This window comes from Coregonus clupeaformis, unplaced genomic scaffold (assembly GCF_020615455.1).
Source record: "Coregonus clupeaformis isolate EN_2021a unplaced genomic scaffold, ASM2061545v1 scaf2720, whole genome shotgun sequence".
NCBI lineage: Eukaryota > Metazoa > Chordata > Actinopteri > Salmoniformes > Salmonidae > Coregonus > Coregonus clupeaformis.
The window spans coordinates 51530-62136 of record NW_025536174.1 but is presented as its reverse complement, the minus strand read 5'-3'; the positions used below and the strand labels follow the sequence as shown (position 1 = coordinate 62136).

At 41.8% G+C, this 10607-nt stretch overlaps 1 protein-coding gene across 1 annotated transcript; it reads left to right on the top strand.

Moving 5' to 3' along the window:
* The first annotated feature begins 8037 nt into the window (after positions 1-8037).
* Positions 8038-9365, top strand: LOC121540834 (E3 SUMO-protein ligase ZBED1-like). The gene is made up of 4 exons (XM_041849949.2): positions 8038-8168; positions 8491-8594; positions 8747-8825; positions 8918-9365. Exons 1-4 carry the CDS (start codon positions 8114-8116, stop codon positions 9265-9267), a joined length of 588 nt encoding a protein of 195 aa, XP_041705883.2. The 5' UTR covers positions 8038-8113; the 3' UTR covers positions 9268-9365.
* The last annotated feature ends 1242 nt before the right edge of the window (positions 9366-10607 follow it).

The following is a 10607-nucleotide window of genomic DNA, read 5'->3' as shown; positions in this document are numbered from 1 at the left end:
TACCTTTGACCTCCAGCTCTCTCATTTGTTTCTCCATGTGTGTCATATTTTCTTCTGCACTTAGTCTCTTTTCTTTCAGGAGCTCTCTCCTGTCTCCTTCCCTTGCTTCCTTCACACACTTATTTTCATCTTCCTTTCTCTCTTCCCCGTCTCTTCTTTTTCTATCGCTCAGGGTCTCCGTTAGCCTGGCTTGCTTTTTCAGCATCTGTTGTTCTTCTCCCATCTTTTTCTTTGCTTCTTCCACCTTTCTCTTTGCTTCTTCCACCTTTCTCTTTGCTTCTTCCACCGTTCTCTTTGCTTCTTCCATCATTCTCTTTGCTTCTTCCACCTTTCTCTTTGCTTCTTCCATCTTTCTCTTTGCTTCTTCCACCTTTCTATTTGCTTCTTCCACCTTTCTCTTTGCCTTCCTCTCTGCTTTCATCCATGCATCTTCCTTTCGGTTTTCTTCTTCCTTCCAGTAAAACTCTTTCCATTCCTCCACTCTCTTCTTTTCAGATATCTCCCACTTGTCTCTCTCCTCCTGTCTTTTCTTCTGGAGCGCCATCTGTTTCTCTACCTTTTGCCTCTCAGATTTCTCCATTAACCTCCTCCTTTCCTCCTCCATCTCTCTCTCCCTTTCCCTCATTCTAATATCCATCAACAGCAACTCTTCATCCTTCATCTGATTTATTTTTGCATGCTCCTTCTTCTCCTCCCTCTTCATCCTCTCAAGTCTGTCCCTCTCCACTTCCCTTCAACACCATCTCTCTATTCATCTCCAGAGACTGTCTCTCTATCCATCTCATCTCCCCCATACAGGCCAATTGCTTCAGCAGGCCCACCTCCTTCCTTAGCAGGCCCACCTCAACATGCAAGTCGCCCTGACGAAAACTGTGCACTTCCAATACGAATGAGCTCTAAAAGAGAGTTCCTAAATGTTAGCAACCTACAGGATGCTGCTAATGGAAAACAAATCCTTAAACAACCTAAAGACAGCATCGGCATCAAAAGAAATAAAGCAAATCACTTTTAACAGTTCCACATTAATTTTTTACCCAATTGCCAAAGATTAATTTGACATTAACGTAAATTCCAAATTGACAGAATTTACATTTACAGTGGGGGAAAAAAGTATTTAGTCAGCCACCAATTGTGCAAGTTCTCCCACTTAAAAAGATGAGAGAGGCCTGTAATTTCATCATAGGTACACGTCAACTATGACAGACAAATTGAGAAAAAAAATTCTAGAAAATCACATTGTAGGATTTTTAATGAATTTATTTGCAAATTATGGTGGAAAATAAGTATTTGGTCACCTACAAACAAGCAAGATTTCTGGCTCTCACAGACCTGTAACTTCTTCTTTAAGAGGCTCCTCTGTCCTCCACTCGGTACTGTCACGCCCTGGCTCTGGGGACTCTAGTATGTTGAGCCAGGGTGTGAGTTTTCATTTGTGTTTGTTCTGGTTTTGTATATCTATGTTGGCCAGGGTGGCTCCCAATCAGAGACGGCTGTAGCTCGTTGTCTCTGATTGGGAGTCATACTTAGGTAGCCGTTAGGCATTCATTTGGTGTGGTTTCTTGTTCCGTGTTGGTTTGTGAATGTAACCAGGGACGTCACGTTTTCGTTTTGTTTTTGTTCGTGTGATCATCAATTAATAAATATGTTCGCATTCCACGCTGCGCCTTGGTCCTCCTCTGTTCCCGACGATCGTGACAACTACTTCCCGCGGCTATGCATCCTGTGATTATAGTGACAGTATGTCCAATAAACATGACCTCCCAGTGTCCCTATAGCCATTCAAACTACTATTAAAGCCTATTACCCTATGCGGTGCCTTTCATCAATGCCTACATTTCTAGTGCCTCTAACACATTATTTTGCATCTCACCATAAAACAGCCCTGTATCCAAACTAAACAAGCTGTGACCAACCAATTATGCAAACTTCTCTTTATACTATAGATTTTGTGTAAATCTTTTCAAAAATGTTTATAGTATAGTACACTATGCTGTTAAATGTGTTTTAAGACAGTACTAATCAATTCAATCTCATCAGAAATCACTCTCAGGTTCGGTAATCTAGATTATACAGTAATCAGTTTAGATAAATGAATGCATACCAATATTTAACCATGAAAATATTCATTTAAACATAAGACAGGAATTTGATACTCGCAGTAGGCTACGCAAAGTGATATGAAATTCTATCATATTTGCCTAAAACCGTCCTCTCCATTATAGTAGATTCACCATAACTTTAGGAACAATTTAGAAACATTACTTACCAATATGATGACTTTCTCCAACTAACCTTCTCTCTGAATGTTCTCCCACCTAAGATTCTAGCCTAATGGCAAGAGGATTCTATCTTCTTATGACCCCATTATGACATCACTCCAAGATGGCATTCTACTCATCCTCAATGCTTCACTATGTACAACTACAGACTCCCAGTTCATTGTAATGGGACTCTGACAAAGCTGTCATTGCTCACACAGCCACTACATAACAGAGATGTGTTGTGTTCCAATTAAACCAATGATGCTTTGTTAGTGAGATCATTGATTATACAGTACTGGCCATTGAAGACGTTGTTTTCTTGATTGATCTACTGCAGTGACTAACTAGCACATAGATTGATCTGCTTTGCAGCAATACATTTTGTGAGAAATGCATTCAATCCCTTTCAACGTCCAAACTTCATGGAATTAACAAAAGCATAATTTTACAATACAGATAAACTGTTTATGACCTGCTTGACCTCAAATGAGAGTCCCGAGAAATAAGAAAAAAATGACCTCACGCTAGGGAAGATTTACAAACCACCTCCAGGAGAGTCTAAAGACCTACTGCACCCAATGTACTAGTTACTTTTAGCAACGCAGCTGTATTTACAGTACACACACTAGCGTTGCTTTCAAATGTACTCGGTTGCACAACAACAGTCCGTGGGAAGCCAGAAGTTAAATACAATTCCATTTAAACTTAATGTGCCGGTGGGCAGGGCGGTTGGTCATTATGAGAGGGGTAATTTGAGACAAAATATCTAAAGGATAATATTATTGAACAGACTTTACAAACGTGGGTCTGTTGTAGACCCACTTCCTCTCGGCTTACCTCATGTCAAAATAAAACTCATTTTTTTGTCCACCTATGGCACAAAATCAAGGACTATAAGTGCTGGATAGAACATAGACTTAGATAGACATGGCATCATTGTATCTGTCCCATTATGGCGTCTGTGAGAGCACGGGCACTGCCATTAAGGCCATCTCCATTTTGAAGTAGTCCATTTTCTTCTACTACTACTTTTATGAGTTGGTAAACAAACTGAAAGGGTGCATACTGCCACCTGGAGTGTGTTGTTTGAACAGATATAATGCCAAGGTTGGCGATTTACTGGCACCTGTAGTTATGGAATGTTTGCTCACAAGTATAATTCATTGGCTGATCCCTCTTGGTGACCTGGATGGAATTCTGTGATCCTTCCTTAACCCCTAGGAAGTCCCATCCAGTTCACTACTTCAAAATGGTGAAAGTCCTCAATGGTGCTGCCCATGCTAAAACGATCAGGCTTTTGGCCACTAGAGTCCTCTATCTATCTCTATTGGACAGAAGTAGTAGGCCTAACATGAAAGTGAAATAATAATGGTCCGTTTGAGTGTCATTCTGACGTTTTTAAAATACATAACACTTATTTAATTGTATTTATTTTACAAATATACACATAGGCCTACAATCATATTAATTATATTTTATTTTATTGAAATATTTGCTCTCTGAACAAGCTCATCTCAAAGCCTCTTTCTCTAGCACCAAAATTGGAATGCGTCGTGACGTCAAGCGTAATTTCAGCCCGTCCCCTTTTGGTGAATGGAGAATCCGCTATCCAATTGTGGCAGTTGAAAACAGCAACATTGTTTCCTTGTGTAGAGAATGGGTCTCAGTAACCCGATAAATTACTAAAGAAATGCTTAGATTAAGATAACATTGATACGCTCTCTAAGTCACCTAGTGCGGTGACTTATTGGTGAAGACATGGAAAAACAACCAAGGTTATTGGCATCCCAACTCCTCCTGAAAAACAGCGTCTTCGAAGTATTGTTAAACCGTGTGATTCTGACATGGAAAGATATTCCGGCCAATAAAAAACGCGTTTCAGGCAGTATACATCACCCGTTCAAAGTCGGTAAGTGTCAAAAGATAAACTGGGTATTAAGTGCAAAGATATATGCTACTAATATATCCCGACTGAGCCATCTAGGGACAGATAGGTGATTTATAGCCTATAGTATGTTCTCTTTGTTGGATATATTCGCTATCCACATTCGCGTAAACACGTAACGAGCGCATTCACAATTCTCTGGATCTTAGTCTCAAAATATATAAATGTTTTGTTGCCTGCCCCTAACCTTTTTGCTGATGAAAGACAATACATTATTGTTATTGTCAACGAATGACATGGTATGTTAAAGCCTAAATTAGGCGTAGATGTAAAGGGCACTCTATAGGCCTATCTGAAACAGACAACAAGGACAGTTTAGTGCAGTCTTTTGTTTTTATTTTATAGATGCATTTGTATCATAGCAGCGAGACTATCCATTGCCCAGAACTTAGTTTTGAAAGCAAGCCAATTCTGAGTTGTTGAATGTTTGACAGCTGGGCCGCGGAATGCGGCGGCGGCCCTGGCTTGGGTAGATTCACTATGTCGGGTCAATTGGATGTTACGCGATTTGTTCTTGAAGTTTGCAATCACCTCATACGGTAGGCCTAATAACCGCTATAGCGCTTGCACGGTAGCCTTCGTGTTGTCAGTCTATTCCCACTGCATTTAAACGCACAAACCACTGGAAAAAAAAACGCATGAACCTACAGGATCGGGTCACCGCCTTGATGTTAGCGGAGAACGATAGGGTGTTGTCCAGGGTCACGCCAAGGCTCTTCGCACTCTGGGAGGAGGACACAACAGAGTTGTCAACCGTGATGGCAAGATCATGGAACGGGCAGTCCTTCCCCGGGAGGAAGAGCAGCTCCGTCTTGCCAAGGTTCAGCTTGAGGTGGTGATCCGTCATCCATACTGATATGTCTGCCAGACATGCAGAGATGCAATTCGCCACCCGGTTATCAGAAGGGGGAAAGGAGAAGATAAGTTGTGTGTCGTCTGCGTAGCAATGATAGGAGAGGCCATGTGAGGATATGACAGAGCCAAGTGACTTGGTGTATAGCGAGAATAGGAGAGGGCCTAGAACTGAGCCCTGGGGGACACCAGTGGTGAGAGCACGTGGTGCGGAGACAGATTCTCGCCATGCCACTTGGTAGGAGCGACCGGTCAGGTAGGACGCAATCCAAGAGTGAGCCGCGCCGGAGATGCCCAACTCGGAGAGGGTGGAGAGGAGGATCTGATGGTTCACAGTATCAAAGGCAGCAGACAGGTCTAGAAGGACAAGAGCAGAGGAGAGAGAGTTAGCTTTAGCAGTGCGGAGAGCCTCCGTGACACAGAGAAGAGCAGTTTCAGTTGAATGACCAGTCTTGAAACCTGACTGGTTTGGATCAAGAAGGTCATTCTGAGAGAGATAGCAAGAGAGTTGGCTAAAGACGGCACGCTCAAGAGTTTTGGAGAGAAAAAAAAGAAGGGATACTGGTCTGTAGTTGTTGACATCGGAGGGATCGAGTGTAGGTTTTTTGAGAAGGGGTGCAACTCTCGCTCTCTTGAAGACAGAAGGGACATAGCCAGCGGTCAAGGATGAGTTGATGAACGAGGTGAGGTAAGGGAGAAGGTCACCGGAGATGGTCTGGAGAAGAGAGGAGGTGATAGGGCAGGTTGTTGGGCGGCCGGCCGTCACAAGTCGGAAGACTTCATCTGGAGAGAGAGGGGAGAAAGAAGTCAAAGCATAGGGTAGGGCAGTGTGAGCAGGACCAGCAGTGTCATTTGACTTAACAAACGAGGATCGGATGTCGTCAACCTTCTTTTCAAAATGGTTGACAAAGTCATCCACAGAGAGGGGGGAGGGGGAGGAGGATTCAGCAGGGATGAGAAGGTGGCAAAGAGCTTCCTAGGGTTAGAGGCAGATGCTTGGAATTTAGAGTGGTAGAAAGTGGCTTTAGCAGCAGAAACAGAGGAAGAAAATGTAGAGAGGAGGGAGTGAAAAGGTCCGCAGGGAGTCTAGTTTTCCTCCATTTCCGCTTGGCTGCCCGGAGCCCTGTTCTGTGAGCTCGCAATGAGTCATCAAGCCACGGAGCAGGAGGGGAGGACCGAGCCGGCCGGGAGGATAGGGGACATAGAGAGTCAAAGGATGCAGAAAGGGAGGAGAGGAGGATTGAGGAGGCAGAATCAGGAGATTGGAGGGAGAATGATTGAGCAGAGGGAAGAGATGATAGGATGGAAGAGGAGAGAGTAGCGGGAGAGAGAGAGCGAAGGTTGCGACGGCGCATTACCATCTGAGTAGGGGCAGAGTGAGTAGTGTTGGAGGAGAGTGAGAGAGAAAAGGATACAAAGTAGTTAGGGGTGTAACGATCCATCTACTACATCGATGTATCGATTTATATTCCTATGATCCAACTACATCGATCTGTGCTCGGCAAGTTGGCCTTTTGGACAACATATATCGATCTAACATCGTTTTAAAATGTAATAAATCGATTGTATCGATACTATGAAATAACCCATTGGATTTAAGCACGTCAGACTTTATATGGATGTTTTTTCTTAGCACTTTTAATGATAAAGGCTTTAAACATTACTCGATTCAGTCTGCCTATCCGTGACGTCATCGCGCCAACAGCAGCGCAAAGGCGCAAAGACAACCAAACATAGCATGGCGGACGAAAGAGGAGAAGCCGAAGAGCGAGAAATTATCAAGCCACCATTGCGGTCCAGTGTGTGGAAACACTTTGGCTTTTGCAAAGACGGAGATGTTCTAAATAAGTCGCTCGCTGTTTGTAGGATATGTAAAGGTCAAGTAAAGTACAACGGCAACACGACAAATCTCTCCAACCACCTACTAAGGCGCCATGGGATTTCACACCACACCGACCGTCCAGGCACCTCTTGCAGCGTTCCCGCTGCTACAGCAGCGAAAGGTAAAGTCAACTCTGCAGAAGCCTCAGGTCTCGCCTGCATGTTTAGTCAGAGACTAGGCCAAAACTCAGCTCGGGTGAAAAACATCACGGCAACAATTGCCAAGTTTATCTGCAAAGACATGCGACCCTACAGTGTGGTTGAAAATCCGGGATTCCGTGAAATGATTCAAACATTGCAGCCAAGGTACACAATACCAAGCCGACCACACTTCTCAGAAAAGGTTATTCCTGCATTGTACGAAAGTACTAAGAATGATGGGAAGCTGTCGCTTTCTCAAGCTGAACGAGTAGCGATAACGACAGATGGCTGGACGTCATGCTCAAATCAAGGGTATGTGACAATTACCTCTCATCACATTGATCAGGAGTGGAAAATGAAGACCTTTGTTCTGCTAACCAGAGTTTTAAATGAAGCCCATACTGGTAAAAATATTGGCGCATTACTGCGTGAAGCCTGCATGGAGTGGAAAATCTACGACAAGAATCCTGCCATCGTCACAGATAACGCCAGGAATATGATTGTGGCCGGTGCAGAAGCCCAGTTCAGTCCACACATTACCTGCTTCGCACATACACTCAACCTTGCCTCGCAGAAGGGTTTGGGGGTGGACCGTGCTTCCAGGTTGTTGGGGAAAGTGCGAATAATTGTTGGATATTTTCACCGCAGCCCGATTGCATGTCACGCCCTACAGGAAAAACAAACTCTGATGGATTTACCAAAACATAAACTGATCCAAGAGATAATCACCAGATGGAACAGTTCATTCGAAATGCTTGAACGTTTTTTGGAACAACAGCCAGCTATAATGGCAACTCTGATGTCCAAGGATCTACGAAAGGGGGTCACAGATGTAGGCACGCTGAGTGAGAGTGATATTGCCAACATGGATGACATTGTTCAGTTGATGGGTCCTGTCAAAATGGCAACCACTGTGATGTGTGAAGAAGACCAGCCAACTCTCTCTGTAAATGCTCCTCTTCAAGCAAAACTGCTGAAACACCTACAGCCATGCGAAGACGACTCAACCCTGGTTGCAGAGATTAAGAGGGTGATGGCCAGTGACCTCTCCACACGCTACAGAGGCACCCAAGATGCTCTCAACATAGGTAATTAATTTGGAGTCTTAATTAAAATCAACTTGGTTAATATTTTAGGTTATTAGACTGTATTAATTTGTAAAATGCCACACCTTTGCGTTTTCAAGTTTGAATTTCAGTTGTTTTTTCATATGGAAAAGTAAACAAGATATCTGCAATACAATTCTTAGTTCATGGTGGCTTTACATCATCACTGTGCCACATTTCTTTTAAACATACTAAAGTTTAATCTTCTGATTATTTTGTGTATGAGGAGGTGGTCATCACTTGCAATTTCAGGTCAACTTAATTTAATAATGCAATGAATGCAATATTCTTGTTCTTTAAACAGCATCAGCGTTGGACCCGCGATTTAAAGAACTGCCCTACCTGGAAAAAGAGGACAGAGAACAGGTCTACACAAAACTGGTTTTTGAGGCAGAAGTGTCCCACCAGGTAACTCTTCTCCTCTTTCCTCTGCTCTTTTCTCTTCTCCCCTTTCATTTGTCCTCTCTCAAATCTCATCTGTTCTTTATCTTCCTCTAAATTTATGTGTGCAGTATTACAGAGCAGAAATTTGAACAGTTCACACATTCTTACATCAATAGATGCAAGCAATGGGAAATCAGGAGGAAGACGAGGGAAGCTCAAGCACAAAGCTGTCAGGATTCAATGAAGAGACCACAGGTGTGTTTCATGTGATACCAATAAAAGATTGTTGTTGTTTTGTATTAATGAGAAACATGACTATATTTTGAAATATATTTCTTATATTGTAGCTCCAAATGAGTCACCTCCTTGTAAGAAGAAAGCCTTAGATGCGCTGTTTGGCGATTCCTTCACCCAAAGAGAAAGAAAATCCACAAGCGAGACAGCCAGAGCAGAGGTGTTAAGGTACCGAGCAAAAGATGCGTTGCCTTTGACTGAAAATGCCATGAAGTGGTGGAGATCTCAGGAGAAAGAGCTACCTGTACTTTCCACCCTTGCTAAACGGTACCTGTGCATTCCAGGCACCAGTGTGCCAGCAGAACAAGTTTTTAGTACTGCTGGCGACATAGTGAACGCACAGAGAAGTGTTCTGCAGCCAGATCATGTTGATCAGTTGATATTTTTGAAAAAAAATCTGTAGTCATTGAAGAGTAGCCTAGTAGGTTACACTTGATCTTTTGTTGAATATTGTTTGTTTATTAAAATGAGAGTAGTAGCAGGTTCATCCACTGCTCATTCAACCTGAAGAAATGTTGGTTGCACTTTATTTTTGATATTAATACTGTATTTGTATTGTAATATAAAACAAAAAGTACATCTACTGTAAACTATTTTTCACTTATTTTTGATATTAATATTGAATATTGTCATGTTGAAAAACAAAAGCAGAAGTAGCAGGTAAACCTACTGTTAATTCAACCTGAAGAGATGTTGGTTGCACTTTATCTTTGATATTAATATTGAATATTTTCATGTTGAAAAACAAAAGCAGAGGTAGCAGGTGAACCTACTGTTAATTCAACCTGAAGAGATGTTGGTTGCACTTTATTTTTGATATTAATATTGTAATATTTTTATGTTGAAAAACAAAAGCAGAAGTAGCAGGTAAACCTACTGTTAATTCAACCTGAAGAGATGTTGGTTGCACTTTATTTTTGATATTAATATTGTAATATTTTTATGTTGAAAAACAAAAGCAGAAGTAGCAGGTAAACCTACTGTTGAAATGTTGGTTACACTTACTGTACTTTTATTGAAAATGTATTGAATATTGAAAATGAGATCAGACAATTTTAACTTCCTGTTAATTCAACCTAAAGTGTTGTTTGCACTTTATTCAAATAAAATGTGAATGCATTTGCCATTCATTGTTGTTTACTTGTTTATTTCTATTCATAATTAATTGATACCTGATTCCATTACAAGAAACAGGAATCTAGGAAACTTCACCTGCACTGTCCAGTATCCAGGTATTTATTTCAGTCACACTGGTTGAATTTTTGGCTAAAAGGTTCGTGAATCGATTTCAAGTCACTGAATCGTTTCGGATCGTATCGTTCTAAATGAACCAATATCGTCCTTGAATCGTATCGACAACCACGAATCGTGATACAAATCGAATCGTTGTTAAAACGAATCGTTACACCCCTAATAATAATAATATAATATGCCATTTAGCGGACGCTTTTATCCAAAGCGACATACAGTCATGTATATATATACATGCACTAACGGTAAGTTGCTCTGGATAAGAGCGTCTGCTAAATGACATAAATGTGTATGGTTTGAGAGAGAGAACATCAGGTAAAGTTCTGGGGGATGTCAGCCATGAAGTTGTCTAAACACAACTGGAATATAATTTGTTTCTGATTCATTGTTAATGGATTTTCAATTAGGAACACAGGGGAAAAACCTAACACAACAACACACATAACACACAACCAATAAAAACAAAGGGGGAGGAAACCACTAAAGTCATTA